Below are 17,369 nucleotides of genomic sequence, written 5' to 3' on the forward strand. Positions count from 1 at the left end.
AAAGAGAGGGAAAGAAAGAACAAGCACGACTTTGGAGGTTTAGCACATGTAAGAAATTTCCAACCCTTCTTCTCAACGTGTGAGCCTACCCCATATGAGAGCTCGGAGTAGTCTACACAATAATTTTCCTTCAACTAACGAAATAATTATTGTATCAATCTCAACATCCAAAAACATTGTGCTAATTTCAAAGAGAGAGAGAGAGACAGAGACAGAGAGACAGAGTAGGGAAGACGAGCATAACTTTTGAGGAGCAAACTGCAAAATGATGCTACATAACATGAAAGTTTCTAACCCGAATCTCTTTTTTTTTCTTTTTTCCACCAAACAATGTTAATGTCAGAGAATCGTAGTCCTCCGTGAAACATTGTGTTGTGTTAATTCAAAGAGAGAAAGAGAGTGGCACAACTTTTGAGGAGAACAGTGTAGTTGTGGAAATTTCCAACTAATTCTTTGTCCTACCAAGCACTTTGAGAGAAGGAGAGGACAAACAAGTTTGGCATGGTGTATGAAATTTCCAACCCTTCGTTTAACATTTTAGACGCAGATTGCAAATCACGCGCATGTAGGACAAACAACCTTCGTTAGTGCATAAAAGAAGACAAACAACAACTTCTTATCATATTGCTTTGTGACCGGTTTTTTTCTTTTTGCTGAATATTGTGAGCCATTCATTATAAAGTTCTTTTTACATTGCTTTTCATAAGCTTTTTAAGTGACTTTTATATTACTTTTTGACCAGCTATAAAGGTTTTTATTTTACATTACTTTTTTACTAGCAATAATGGTTTACATCATTTAATAAAGAGTTAAATAAATCTTAACTCAAACTCAACTCGAGTTCCATATAAGATAGAAAATTAAATGATCTTAGAATTTTAACAATCAGCTTGATTCAGGTTCATTCTCAAAAAAAAAAAAGCTTGATTCAGGTTTTTTTTTTTTTTTTTTTGGTTAAGGAAAATAGGGTTTCACTAGGTTACGCTAGCCCCTGGGCAGGATGCTAGAGTTAGACAGGTTCAACCAACTTGTGTGGATGCCTACCAACGGACTCTTGCTAGCAACGGGACTCGACCCTCGGTGAGTTAGACAAAGCGCCCGACTCTTACCAACTAAGCCAAGCTGGCAGCTTGATTTAGTTTAGCACAATTACAACCTATCTCACAAAACCCAAGAATATTTTATTATTGCCCATGTTATACAAACAAATTTAAACATATTTTGAGGAGGACTTGAGTTTTAAGGCCTTGTAATAAATAAATAAAGACCCAATCCCAATACTTTTTTTGAGATAAATAATTATTATTTTTAACTTAAAGTTGATAAAATGCTGGTTTAGATTAATTAAAATAACCATATTATCCAATTATATATCAACTGAATGTCGAGATGTTAGCAAAATTTAAATACAAAAACTTAAAAAATAATTTTGCATCTTAAGAAGAGAGAAACATTTAAATATTGTAATGTGATACAAAATTTATAACTAAATATAAAAAAGATCTTATTTAGGGTCTGTTTGGAATCTGCTTATTTTGCTTAAACTGAAAATTTTTACTAAAAATATTGTAGATAAATGTTAGGACATATGTGATTTACTTGTTAGGAACATATGTCACTATTTTATGTAATTAACTAATTCTTTGATAAAACACATTTTGCTTGTAACTAGGTAAATCTAGGTGTTTTTAATACTTCAAAAAACTGTGTTTCAAGATCAAGTGTTGAAGTCATCAAGTCTGTCCAAGAAACAAGTTGAGAAGTGCAAGTTCATTAAAGCTCAACATCTAGCATGTGTCGAGGTTTAAGAAGTTGTTCAACCCGTGTGCTCGACACTTGCTCAACAACTGCTCAACACCTCCTATCTGTCAAGGTTTAAGAAAGAATAAAAAAATTTGATCTGTTTTCTTGGAATCCGTGAATGTGTTTTTGGGACTTCTTTTTTTCTAACCTTAGACATATAAAAGGATTATTTTAAGAGCTGTCAAAGAGGACACAAGTTACACAAGTTTTGACAAAAGTCTATTTAAGTAAATTGTGACCAGAGACAAAGTTTTGCCCTAGTTCATCTCTTCTGAAGAAGTTACTGTGTTTGTGCACCGTAGGGTTTTGTGACCAAGCATCTTCTTGATCTTCATCGTGTGGATGAATTGAAGAATTTTGTAGCGAACAACCTTCTCTAGTTGGTGATTGAAGTCGCGTACTGGGATCCATGCAATTGGTTAGTCACATACTTAGGAGCTATGCATCAAAATGAGAAATTGTCACTACAGATTAAGTCCAATTGTAGGCTGATATAAGGTACTATGATTTCTTTATTTGTAACCGTTTGTTATGATAATAGTGGAATTTTGGGAGTGGTGACCTTAAAATCACCCAGTGGGATTTTTGTCGTGTTAGTTTTCCTCATTCGTAAACAAATCACCGTGTCAATTTAATTTTCGCTACACTTAGTTTAATTGGTGATTTGATTGTGCTACTATGCACTATGCATGTTAATTTGATTAATTAATAAATTTGGCTAATTAATCAATTAATTTAATCACAAGGGGTCAATACGTTTTTGGCCTATCAATAAAGATAAATGTTAGTTGAAATAGTACAGTGAGACCTATAAATAGTACCAAAAAATGCAATGAGACCTATGAATAGTAGTAAAAATAAGCTAAATAGTAAAATAAGTTGGCAAAAAATAAACTAACCAAACAAACACTTAGGGTCTGTCTGGATACTGTTTATTTGCTACAAATTGAAAACTTATTGCTGAAAACACCATAGTAAAATAATTTTTAAATATGAATAGTGCCATGTGGGACCCAACAAAATATATAATATGCATTTATCTTAAAGTTTGCTGCAAAGTGCACAGTTGCCATGGGACCCACCTTTCAAACGCCAAACGCAAAACGCCAGCTGAAACGTGCAATCCAAACTCATTCTTAGAATGATCACCCTTAAGCCTCAAACTGTATTTTTGTTTGAATGCACTAATATTGTTGTATAAACCACTTCTCCTAGGTTACATAAAGGCCTCTTATTTGTGTGTAATATACCGAATATTTAGTCCTTACATGCTAATATCATATCTTCTCTGAGTATATGTGTTTTAGTTTTTTTTCTTTCCTGAGTCCCCACTAGCAATGTTGTTCATATTAGTACTTTTCACCCATCCATATGTAGCCAATATCATATCTAAGCCCATTGAGCTTCTTTTTGAACTTCCAAATCTCATAACCGGGAAAGTCTTAAAACGCATCAGCCCAATACCATTGAAAGCACTTCCAATGGGCCCTCCACAACCTCACCTGCCTCTATTAGATTTATTTGCATCATGGCGCAATTGAGCTGATGGTTGACCTGAAAAGTTGTTGATAAGATCATTGTGGAAAGCCATCAAGAAATCTAGCTTAGAGAAATCACAAAACGAAAATTTCAATTTCTGTTGATATATGGTCTGATGTGTATGGCTGAAGTCGTAACGTAAGTTGCAATATATGCGTGGGCTATATCTTTAAACTGCGGGACTTTGGAGTAATCCTAGTTCCTTTAAAAGGGGAAGAAATCCTTTCCTTAAAGGAAAGACCCGATCATAATCCTCCGAGCACATCTTATTAGCTATCATTCAAAGAAGCAAATATAAATCCTCAAGCTCTCTCATCTATGCTTCATGCTTGGCCATTCATTTATTTCACATTACAAATATCTTCAAGACAATGAGAATGTACTAAAACAGTTAAGGACTGAAGTTTTATTTGTTCAATATTTGATGGCTATTAGAGGGAAATCAAGTTGGCCAACTCTCAAGCATAGCTGCAAAGGTAGATCACACATTCTCCCTAACGAGAAGATATCTCATGAGACATTTCTCTTACAATATATGACACCCACATCACACGTATGTAAGAGAAATGTTTTATAAGATAGTCTCATAAGATATGTGAGATTCTAGTCAAGTTCCATTCAAAGAACCTGTATCTTGCAAAGTCATTATTCAAATTTTGGTTAGTGGTATTCAACATAAGAGGCTCCAACACAACTTTTTAATGATGTTCGTAAAGAAACTTTGTTTGTGTCTTTGATTTGTTTCTTAGCAAAGCTCACTAGTTCATCCAAGAAAAGATAATTTTACTAAAATGATTTTTATTTGAAAAGCCTTAGGCTTGGTAAGTCGTTCAAATTTTATATATACATAGCTATAAAACTAAAAGAATGCATGAATTAACAAAAAAATTATATATATTGTATGAAAAGTGAGGTAATTGTAGTAAATCCACCTGTGATTTGGTCTGAAATCACTTAACCTATCCGTGGTTTAAAAAGTTTCACTTTGTCCGTTTGAGATTTGCTCCGTGTGTTTCCTATAACCCACCTCTATTAAAAATGAGGGCAAATATGTATTTTTGCTCTGATTTTATATCTCTCTCCTCCCAAAACAAAACAAAACATACAAAAACAAGAAAAACAAGATAAAAAAAATGCTATTTGTAAAAAATTTAAAACTAGCCCAAGAACTCCAATAAATCACAAAATGTCTTTGTAACACACTCAAGGCATTCCACCAACAAAAGTGGTATTTCCTTCTCAAATTCTTATCTCAAACATGGCTTCCACCTCCATTTCAATCAATATTACCACCATTGCATAGATTGCGACAATGGTAGTTGATATAAGCTCTCAATCGTGAATTATGTCATGTGGCGTGACCAAACTCAGCCACTTATTGAGAGCATCTATATGCTCAATCCCAAAACAAAAGGTTTTCAACTAGAGGTGTTCACCAAATTGCACAAACCAACAAAATTGCACCAAAACTGCTCGCAAAATGGCATAACCGGACTACATCGCAAGTAACAGTACACCGCACCGCACCACATGGTGCAGTGTGGTTTGCGGTTTTATAATAAGAAAATCGCACAAACCACACTGTACCGCACCCTTTCTATATATTAATATATTTATTTATTTTTAATATTAAATATATTATTAATAGTTTAATAATCATAGTTTTAAAAAAAAAAAAAATTTAATAACCCTAGTAAATGTTGACTGGGAAAGCCAACCCAAAATAAAGAAAATCTAGCTCAATAGTTTAAAACTTCGCTCAAAACAAAAGGAAAAATTAGTTTTGGGCTGTGTAGGAAAAGCCCAAAATTTGAAAATTATACCAACTTCAAACCGTTCGAATTGCATTTTATACATAACACTGCACATGTGATCGTAAAAATGAGGCGCGGTACAGTTATGGTTTTAGCTAAACTCTAAACCACATCGCACCACACATGTGACTGCAAAAATAAGGTACAGTACAGTTATAATTTTAACTAAACTACACCGCAAAATATGGTGTTAAAAATGGCCCAAAATCACACTACATCGCACCGTGAATGCTCCTTTCAATAACCAAAAGCTATCTTGACCACTCAGGGTGGAAAAAAGGAAGTCAACCCTACATACCTGACTTGGAAGCAAGAAGATAGACTCATAAAGAGTCTCATTATTGACCTTGACACAACACTAGAAGCTATGCAAACTCCTCAAACGAAAGAGTATGAGATCGGCAATGAAGCTGCAAGAAATCTCTCTACTCTTTCTTTATCCCAGATCTCTCTCTGTCTTTCTTCGCTCAAACCCCAGTTTAGTCTTGGTTGTGGGTTTGTGCAGGTTAGTGGAACAAAACAAGTGACTGAATCAAAGCAAAACCCACTATCAAAATCCCAAATCTTTGCTTTAATAATTTGAACACAAATTTAATAAAAACACACTATCAAAATCACTACCCTTTATACCCAAAATCCAAATTTATTCGTGACTTATAATAAACAACACAACAAACCCAGAAAATAATTATTAGGAAATAAGCTCGTGAAGTCTCCTTGTCCCTAGAAAGCCAAGATCTAGATGATTTTTTAATGGAGAAAATTTTCAACAAAATTGCTCCAAAAAGAAAAAATTACCAAAAGCCATTTGTTCACAAAGCTCAGTCTCCCCGAAATAATGCAATCTCTTAATTTTCATTATTACCCACTTCAAAATTCAATTAACCCATCAAAACATATGCAATAATCATAGAAAATTCACCAAGAAAGGGGGCTGGGTTCTTGTGCCCAATACGAATTTTGAAATGCAAGAACATTTCACAAACTTTTTTTTTACCAAGTAGCATTTTTTTGATCTTGTTTTCCTTATTTTTGTATGTTTTGTTTTCGTTTTGTTTTAGGAGGAAAGAGACATACAATTAGAGCAAAAATACATATTTGCCCCTATAAATAGGCAAAGTGATTTCAGACTAAACCACAAGTAGGTTTGCTCTAATTACCCCATAAAAAATTGTGTAATAATATTTTGCATTTTTAAATTATAGTTTAAGACCGCCTTTATAGTTGAGGTGACCTAATCTTAATATATGGGGAAGCATCTACCCATCACATATATCACATATCAATGCTGAATACCCTACACTTTACCTTACATCATAATAATAGAGCTCAAATAAAAAAAAATGTGTATCAAGCCCATAGATATAAATAATGGGGGTTTTAGATAAATAAATTGAGATTTATATTATTTTTGACAAACCCAAAATCCAATTAATGGAAGCCCAACTTAACATAAAAATTTAACATTTTCTCACTTTGGCACCATTAATTGGCAGTTTGAAATTATTTTTTTTTTAAAAAATGTTTGAACAAGAATAATGACAATGGCCACCATAATTGTAGCTCAGTTGAAGACACTCAAATATCATGATTCAGTCCAACAAAGCCATTAACATGAATAATGGTTGGCATTAAGGAGTGATTGTATAGTATTTCCATAGTTACAATGTCATTAGTCACGTTGACATGATCAAACATTTTACATATGTATATTCCATAATGTTTAAATTACAAGTGTGTTGTTTTTGTTGGTGCTCTCATTACAACCTATACACCAAAATCATCCCAATAAGTCCCCTTCAACACCCATTCTCTAATCTCTATCCCTATCTTTTATGAAGAAAATTTCATTTGCCATTATTGTATTTCGATTAGTAACTCTAGTTGTTTTTAATGGAAATATCAAGAGTTCATATCCTCCCTCTCCAAATTATTAAATTATTTATAATAAAAAAAAATCATTTTAATCTCACCCTTTTCCTTATCTAATTCTTACTTAGTCTTTACAACAAGAGGTCTTCACTCTCACACGGCATCAAAATATTATATATTATAATTTAGTCATTAAGGTTTTTTTTTTTTGGTAGAAGTCATTAAGTTTTTCATTATCATATCATCACCCTTCCTTCGAATATTTCCTCTCAAGTCTAATCATTAGATCTAAAAATAAATAAATAAATCTTTAATCATTAATTTTTGTCCTTATCATCCCCAATAAGGTCAAAGATAAAAGAGATTTTTATAATATAATCATTAATTTTTATTATTATCATATCATCCCTATCTTCAAATATTTCCTTTCAAGTCTCAAATCATTAGATTCTCAAAAAAATCTAATCATTAATTTTTGCCCGTATCATTCCTAATAAGGTGAAAGACTAAAGAGAATTATTGACCTAATTGAATGAAAAAGCTCTTCGCAACATTTTTTTTTTTTTGGATAACAATATTACTTGTATTAATGTTTAATTTTTTTTTTTTATATAAGAAAGTGACGTTCTACACTTGACAATTCCATTTTCTGTCCATGAAAAAGAGACTTTGTCTTCCCAAATATCACCTCTCACAAAGTCTTCTCTATCTAAGATATACTATATTCTTTAGTATTAAATTTTGTTATATCATTTGATCATGAATTATATGCTTATTCTTTTTTTTTTTTTGGATAACAATATTACTTGTATTAATGTTTAATTATTTTTTTTTTTTTATATATAAGAAAGTGACGTTCTACACTTGACAATTCCATTTTCTGTCCATGAAAAAGAGACTTTGCCTTCCCAAATATCACCTCTCACAAAGTCTTCTCTATCTAAGATATACTATATTCTTTAGTATTAAATTTTGTTATATCATTTGATCATGAATTATATGCTTATTCTTTGAATGTTACCCTACTTATTAAGGGTGTCAATTTGGGTTAGCGTGTCAGGTTCGTGTCGTGTCGAGATAAGAATATTCGACTAAATGGCTTAACCTTAACTTAATCCATTTAATAATCGTGTTATGATCCTTCAACTTTAACCCGACCTGTTAATAAGGCGGGTTGACCTGATCCAACTCATTTGACACACTTATTAAATGAGTCGTGTTGGATTGACATGAATGTAATACAGCCCATTTCAACCTGCATAATATTAAATATAACATCTATCTAGAAATAATTTTTTTTACATCCTAAAAGTAATGCATACTCTTCAAGTCTTCAACTGACATTCTTGTAATCTTTAAAAGCAATACCCATTAGATCTAGTTTATAAACTATCTCAATATACCCACTTGCAAGATATGCAAACGGTGTCTAACACTAATACAAACACCAAAAAAAACACACACACAGACACACACACATTTTACAAGACAGAAGCTAGAACCATGGCCTTAATCAATAATTAATATATCTCATATATTAATAACGGCACATGGGTTCAAAGTTTATTGAACAAAAGCATTATGCAAAAAAAAAAAAACACATGAGAGAGAGAGAGAGAGAGAGCAATAACCGGTTTGAGACTTTGAGTTTGAGAATTGGATGTGAAAGTATAAGATAGTAGAGTGAGTAGTACGGCTAAAATTAAAAAATTTAAGAAAAAAAAAAAAGAAAAAAAAGAAAGAAGATATTTATAAGAAGGTTTAGAGATTTAGGGTTTTTAAAGTTTAGAGATCTAGGGTTTGTAAAGTTTCAATTTCCAATTATATCTCTTGTAAGTTTTTATAATTACTCACTTTTCTTTTTAAATTTAAAATATATGTTGGATATAAAAGGTATTTGACAAATCTAAAATAAAATAAATATTTATTTGTTATACAAATTAAACGAATTGTGTTAAATAGGTCATTTTGGGTTGATACAAATAAATTGGTGTATCAAACGTGTTTATTACGGATTACGCGGGTTGACCTGTTTATAATATGTTTCTTATCATGTCGCTTTCGAGTTGATCTGTTTATGACCCAAACCCATTAAGGCCCAACCCTAACTCGAAAAAACCTGTGTCGTGTTCGCGGGTTGGGTTGAGCATTGACAGCCCTACTACTTATTAAACTTTCAATTTTGAATTGATATTAAATTTTGTAAGAATTTACGAATAAGCATTAAATGCATTAAGAGTAAGCATTAAATGCATTAAATGTTACCCTACTTGTGTTAAATGCATTTCAATCTCAACATGTCATTTCATTTTTTCACATATTTAAGAATAAGCATATCTACACCTAATCAATTCTAATACACATATATAAATCCAACCAAATTGAGAGTTTATTGAAATGATATTAGGTGTGGTAGATTGTATCGAATTGATGGTATAAAACATTGATTTTATACTCCATCCTTACCGAATTCGGACTCGAATAGAAGAAGTATACAATATTTTTTAATAGAAAAATCCTTAAAAAACTCCAAGCATCATTTGTGAAAGGCTTTTTGTTAATGAATGTCTTGAAAATAGTAGTTAATTATAATGCATTTAATGCTTTATTAAATAATATTTGTATACATTTAAAATAAATAAATAAAGTCAAACTATACACACATATACCCCCCCAAAAAAAAAAAAAAACGACGACAACAACAAACAAACACACTCAAAATAGTAATGAATATATGCGTGTAAGCCAATAAAACATTAACAAATGTATTTCCTTTTTTTAAAATGTACATTATAACTCATAATTGAGTATTTATTAGCCCTTAACCTATACCTTTAAAGTGCCTCATTAAGAGACCTCTGTAAAATCTTAAAGATAAATATTAAACAACATTAGCCTTATGGTTATAGTAGTTGAATATTTGGTTTGTCTTTTAAATACTTTGCTCTCTAATCTTCTAGGGAAGGGAAGACCAATCCCAACGCCACCAGTATTTTCTCTTGTTGCAAGTATATTCATATTCGGAGAAAGGAATCAAACCTTTCCCACAATATATAATTGCCCTAATTATCTGTCTTTTGCTAAATAATTGATGATTAGTGCTAATAGTTTTTTTTTTTAAATGGAACTTCTGTACACGACAATATAGAATTCTCCTATTAAGACATTAATTACGAACAGTACCATCTCGTGTACGTGTCTCTTCACTAAATGATTTTTATTTATTTCTTGATGGGACGCAAAAATGATTTAGAGTTTATAAAAAAAACATTTTGATGGATGTATTGCATTGCTTTTATTATTATTATTATTATTTTAATAGATAGTGTTGACTTATAGCGTATGTTCCTAATAATAACTCTTTATTATCAGATAAAAATACCAATCAATTTTTGGTGTAGGTGAATATTAAATTTTAAATCTCTTATTCAACCATCAAAGACTTTATCATAATTGCTTTTATTCTTGAAAATAAAATATGTGTGGGGTCCGAGGATCGAAGAGGACTAAAACATGAAATGTTTCGCACAAACACGCTCGTAGAAGTGTATCAGTCCCGAGGACTTCACTGACCCGAGCATGGGAGGGGATACGAAGTAACATTTCATGGAAACTCGTGCAAAAGAGGAAACTCAGTGGGAGGAAGCTTCCTGGAAAAGTATACATTCCCCCTCCGCATTAAATGTCTTGAAATAACCTTATCAGCTGCATTTAATGAGGAAATGACCCTAAACAATATCTTCACAACTGATGAGATAAGTATTCTTAGAAATGCCTGGAGGCATACAAATGAAGGGTTAGGATATAAAGAAGAGGGGTATAAAAGGAGAGGGGTCTCCTAGAAGGTGGGGGGCCTTTTCTTGTGGAGAAACTAGAAAAAAGAGAACGTGAATAATGCATTACTTGGTGTAAAACTTAGACTTTATATATAAGAGACTAATCCTCAGACCTGCTCGAGGAGAACTATTTTTCTTATCGTATACTTGTATTATTCCTTTTCTGTTATTCTAGACTCTTCAGTCTTTGACTTGAATTTAGATTAGAATTGCACTTGAATTGTTTGCCCACTCTCTAAAGAAATTCTATTGTTGGGTTAGAATTTGAGGGACAAGGCAACATTGTTTTAAGTGAGCTTGGGCCTTTATTTTTAGAGCACTTACAAAATATATTGTAATAGAAAAAATAAACTTATTGTAATAGAAAAAATAAACTTATTGCTGGCTATAATTTACATATAACATTATAATAAAATTTAAGACCTATATTTAGGAAATATAGAATGTATACAATTTTATATCCTAAAAAGGATTTTTTTTTTAAAAAAAATTTGAGAAAGAAAGGTTTTTTTATATATATTTTTTACTTTTATAATTGTTATGTTCATATAAAAAGTTTGTACACTTAAAATTATATTAATTTTAGAAATTATTACACATATTAAAAAATAACTATTATAATCCTTTTAGAGAAGAATAATTATTCCTTATTTTGAAAAATAGCTATTTATAAAGAATAACTATTATAACCATTTTATAGTGTTTTCTAGGTGATTGGAAAAGCATAGGAATATGAAATTATCCTTGTAGCTAATATATATGATTGTCACCATTTAGTATTTCCAAATGAGAAATCTAGGATTCGAATCCTCCCACTTTCACCTATCGAATTATTATAAAAAAAAAAAAAAAAATCAATTTGATTCAAGGCTAATCTTAAAATAAGTTTTTATTTTTATTTTTATTTATTTATTTTTTTTCTTTACGAGAGCTCTCTTTTCAAGACATTTCTAAAACACACTTTAAGCTTTCTGAGTTGTTAGTTGCAATAAAAGAAAATTATTTGTAAATATTTTTTATAGTAAATTCATCAATTTTGCTTCTCAAATTCTTGTTAAAAAATATAAAATTATATATAAATGATGGTAAATTTTATGATAAATATGTGTTATATATATCCCTAATATATATATTCTAGCTTCAAACTTTGAATAGATTTTAAATATAGTTTTGAATATCTATATTATTTTTTAATTTATTAAAAAAATCCTAATTAGGAAGCTAAAAAATAAAAAGTCATTTTAAAACACAGAATATGTTGAGGTTGAAATTATTAGTATTGTTGTTTGATTTAAAGTTAGAAAAAAATTAAACAAATATTTTATTATAGTAAATTATGTAGACCTTACTTTCATTTTTCTATTCTCCCAAAAAAAAAAAAAAATTCTCATTTTTCGATCCAAAATGTCATTAAGGCAAGAGGCTTGTGGCATCAAAATTAACAAATTAGAAAGAGAAATGCTAACAAATGCCCTTAGGGTATTAGTTAATAATCTATTTTTAAAAAAAATTATGGGAAAAAATAAACAATTAATGTTTTGATAGCATTTTTTATTTTCTATAAAAGTGATGTTAAAACTTTTTTAAAATGGATTGTTAACCAATATTCTAAGAACACTCGTTAGCATGACCAAATTAGAAATAATGAAAGAAACCTGACTTTAGAAAAATGAGGAAAGAATTATGTGTTGAAAAATTGTTTAGAAATAGATAAAGGTGATAACTCTTCTAAAAAAAAAAGATAAAAGATAAAGGTTATAATTTTTGCAACCTATTCAAGACATTAATTTTTAATTTGACTTGAACTTGATCGGGTTCAAACCAAGCTCGATTGACTCGAATTTTGTGCTAGATCTAGCTAGGGACCGGGAGGTGCTTTTCTTTTTAAAAATAAATTATTTATAATAAAGAGAAAGTTAAAGACATAAATAATAACCAAGGCAAAATAAACTTATTTAACACAACATAAACCCTCTAATTCCAAGCACCATTAGAACCTAAGATGCATGACTACAAATACGTGTATGATACGATATGGGTATGGGTATGGGGATGCAACGTTTTGTTTTGCTTTGTTTTTGTTTTTGTTTTTGGTTTTTTGTTGGTTTTTTTATTTTATTTTAAATACAAGATATAAATTCTACTCTAGTATAATCTAAGTGTATATATGTGTAAATCTCCCACCTGGAGATTTGAACCTCGACCCTTATCCCACACCCCACAAGTACTAATATTTGTGGAGTGACTATTGTGTCAAGAGTATATGATGGTATCAAATATAGTTTTTATATATTGTTAAACATTTATTTTTATGAATATATTTTAAAGCATGTGAAATGCTAATGAATGCTCTTAGAGTATTGGTTAATAATCCATTTAAATAAAGTTTTTATGAGAAAAGAAAAAAGAAATTAATATTTTGACAACTTTTTTCATTTCCCGTAAAAGTTGTGTCAAAATTTTCCTAAAATGGATTGTTAACTAATGTCCAAAGGGAGAAAGTATACCATGTTTCGGTAATACCAACTCAGTATCTGTTTTGGTATTTCCTACCCAATAAATGAGTGACACCTGTTTTAAAAAACTATATCAGACTACTCCAATAAATGATTAATTTATCTTTCCGATAGTATAAATGATTGTGATTAATTTATTATAGTAGTTGGATGTGATTTTTTGAAACATGTGTCACTCATTTATTGGATAGGAAATACCAAAACAGATGCTGAGTTGGTATTATCGAAACATGATAAACTTTCTTGTTCTAAGAACACTCGTTAGCGTGACCCTTAAAGCATATATCAAATTAAAAGCATTGATGGATAATAAAGTGAATTAATTACCATTAAATGCTATGTAGAATAGAAATCCAAAAGAGTAAATAAAAGATAATTAGATAAGTATTCAACTTTAAAACCAATATATAAAGCATATAAATAAATTCTTACAAGTTTGAGCTATATCTCACTATTAGGATTGGGTTAGAATGGTATCTAAGTCGTATCACATATGCATCCTAGATGTACTAGCACTTTAAAATATTAAAAAAAAAAAATTATTGGACATGTATCTTAGAGGTATTCGGTGTGATACTGGTCCAATATGTATCAGTAGTTGTGATTAGGCTATCTTATATAAAAGGGGAAATATTAATTTTCTTTTTATGCCAAAAATATATGTCTACTATAAAAAGGGAAATATCACGTTTCCTTTTTAGCCAAAAATTCAAAATTTGGCTTACTATTATCAAGTACTATCAAATTTATTACAACAAAAATATTAATTACAAAATAGGTATTTTTCCCTTTGAGCCAAACAAAACGACTTGTCGCAAACAAATAAGTAGTTGTAATAGTATTACATGCAGTTTTAACAGTTAAAAAGACGAGAGAAAAGAGTCCAAATCCAAATTCCAAAGCATAATAAGAAGACTTTTCAAATCTCACTCGTCAGAACTCTCCTCTCATTATCCTTTCCCACTGGATCCAAAACCACCCATCTTCGAATCTCGCTGTCCCTTCACACACGTCAAGGTACTTTCTCTCTCTCTGTCTCTCTCTCTCTCACACCCAAGTTTCCACGTAATTAATGCATAGTGATAGAGTACAACAACAACAACAGCTACAACATTTTTCTTTTTCCTTTATACAACGTTTCTGTCTTACATTTATTTGTTTGTTTCTGATAGTTTCCTCAACTTAGCGCTTGTTAATGTTTCTGGGTTTTTCTTATTTTCCGGTTTCTTCAGCTTTTCTGGGTACCCATTTGGATTCTTTAGGTACACAGCTCTCAAAGTTTGCATTTTTTGGTTCTATACTTTGGTTTCTCAATTTTGATTTGAACCCATCTGTTATCTTTTATTTATTTATTTCTGCGAATTGGTGCAATGACTAAATGGTTTTCAATGTGTTTGATTTGAATTATGCAAATTTGAAGTAGCTGAAATTTTCCTCCTTCATTTTTTATTGATTAACTTGCTTGTCTGATTTGATTACTTCAAATTGTTGTTATATAGCTATTGTATACTTTGAATTTTTGTGGGTGCTTCCTGAGTTATGGACAACAGTGTTGTATTACTACATTTTTGTGTGGAATTAACTGTGAATTTTTAGGCGTTGGATGGGTTTTATAGGTTTAATGAGTCCATTTCAATCTGTTTGATGTTTAATTGTACCAACTAGGATCATTCTTATCTGAAGTTTTGTTTTCTAGATTGTACCAGAAGGGGTAGTTTGATTATTTTCATATCAATGTTCTGTTCTTACTTTTGTGTTGATTGTAGTAATTTTACTTGGTATATCCTGAAATATAATTTGAAAGTTGACTTTTTTTTTACTGCAATGAAATTTTTTATTTTTATTTTCATAGGTATATATCGAAAGTTGACTTGGAATTGAAATGGGATTAATGAGTTTATTTTTGAATATTTCTGATACCTTGTAAGTGGGGGAGAGGGGGATTCAAACTTAGATGTCTCTGTTAGAAACACCAAGCAATGCTATTGAGCTAAAAGGCTCTTGATGTTGTTTTTGAATATCTTTGAGTTGAATTGATGAAATCTTTGCATGTTTCTGATTTTAAATTATCTTTCTTATTGATCTAATGTGAACACTTTTTGCCTTACTTTTCCACTTATCAGATTAATTTTTGTCCTAATTTCACTGCAGTTTGCTTGCTGGAACTATATTTGTGTGGTTAACTCGTGAACCTCATCTGGGAAGTTGTACCATATAAATATAGTGTTTGATGCTGTTACGTGGTTAATGGTAAAAGTTTCAACTTTTAAGGAATAAAGGGGTGTTCATTTTGGAGCTGTTCTGAATAGGAAAATTAGTCTCTTATGAGCTTGGAGAATCTGGTTTTGATTTTATTATAGCCAACTATGATTGGTAGAAAGAACATGGGACGGGCTTCACCAATATTGCTGGTACTGTTGGCTCTTGGGTTTTTCTTTGCAACATATAATTTGTTGACAATGATATTCCACTATAGATCTAGTGGGAATAGGGAAGGTGCATTATCATCTGACCCGATTATTGAGATGCCTGAGAGTGCGAGGAATCTGAAGAATGCCAAGTTACCATTCCATATTGCATTAACAGCCACGGATGCTCCTTACAGCAAATGGCAGTGTCGCATCATGTACTACTGGTATAAGAAGCAGAAGGAGTTGCCAGGATCAGAGATGGGAGGATTCACTCGGATTTTGCATTCAGGTAATCCTGACAACTTGATGGATGAGATTCCTACAATGGTGGTTGATCCTCTTCCTTCAGGTCTTGATCGGGTATGCTTTCTTGCAATGCTATAAATTTCAGCTACATATTTTCTGCATTTGTTTCTTAATTACTAGCCCTTGTTAATTGGAGAATCTTAGCTGAGCTCTTGACCATGTGAAGCATATTCTTAAGAGTTGAGTACGCTTGTAGGTCTTTGGCCCCATACTCTGTTCTCATCAGCAAAATTCAAGCTGGGGGTTGGCGTGTAACTATTCTGTACTTTAGTGTTAATTAGGAAATAGCTGGAAATAAGGATAGATAAATGGAATTAAGTGGAGTAAATAACATACTGTATCTTGGAATTTTTTCTTGAATATTTCTAGTTCTGGAATAACTCAACATGAAACTTAGATGTGATTTTCCTTACTAAAGTTTGAATCATGTTACTTGGTCCTGAGTGCTCAAATAAGTTGCCTATATCTCAGTACTTCATCAGGGTCTGGAGAACTTTACTGTTATGGATTTTAAGGGAGTAATATTATTTATAGAAGTTTTAATAAAGTGTATATTTCCAATCTTATTGAATGAAATGTGTTTAAGCCCTTTCTTATAGGCATTGGTTCATCTTTCCGTTCATTTTCAAGACTATTACAGACAGTGAAGCAACTGAAAGTAAATTCACGTGTGAAGCAAAAACCTTGCATCTCTATACTAGAGGGATTTTTTTTTTTTTTTTTTTTAATATAAAGTTTGGTATATTATTTCCAATGTCTTACAAAAGATTATTTTGAAGTCAAACTTCAAAGCCTTGCTAGCGAGGCTACATATTCTAGATTGTCTTATCCACCCAAATACTCTGTTGTTCTTTCTCTTTTGACCAAATATCCATTCATAATAATTTGTTTCTGCTTATTACTAATGATTGTATAAACATATACATTCTTGACACAAGTTTTAAAATCATGTCTCAGGGATACGTTGTCTTAAATAGACCATGGGCCTTTGTGCAATGGCTACAAAAGGCGACAATAGAGGAAGAGTGAGTGCATAAATTTATGGATCTGAAATTGGGTTTTGTCTTCATAAAGGTTAAAGGTTGTTTGTTCTACCATTGATGCAGATACATTTTGATGGCAGAGCCTGATCACATCTTTATAAAGCCACTGCCTAATTTGGCACGTGTGGGATATCCTGCTGCCTTTCCATTTTTCTACATTAAGCCTGATCAGCATGAGAAAATTGTAAGGAAGTTCTATCCTGAGGAGAAAGGCCCTGTGAAAAATATT

General features: G+C 31.2%; 1 protein-coding gene across 1 annotated transcript; it reads left to right on the forward strand.

Moving 5' to 3' along the window:
- Positions 1-14,283: 14,283 nt before the first annotated feature.
- LOC115983504 (hydroxyproline O-arabinosyltransferase 3-like) lies at positions 14,284-17,363 on the forward strand (the record flags this gene model as incomplete). Its single annotated transcript, XM_031106211.1, has 5 exons — positions 14,284-14,397; positions 14,613-14,642; positions 15,532-16,151; positions 17,055-17,122; positions 17,204-17,363. Coding segments are annotated over exons 3-5 (633 nt in total), but the record flags the coding sequence as incomplete, so codon positions are not given.
- Between the last annotated feature and the right edge of the window lie 6 nt (positions 17,364-17,369).

The sequence above is a fragment of the Quercus lobata genome, chromosome 4 (genome assembly GCF_001633185.2).
Source record: "Quercus lobata isolate SW786 chromosome 4, ValleyOak3.0 Primary Assembly, whole genome shotgun sequence".
Lineage (NCBI taxonomy): Eukaryota > Viridiplantae > Streptophyta > Magnoliopsida > Fagales > Fagaceae > Quercus > Quercus lobata.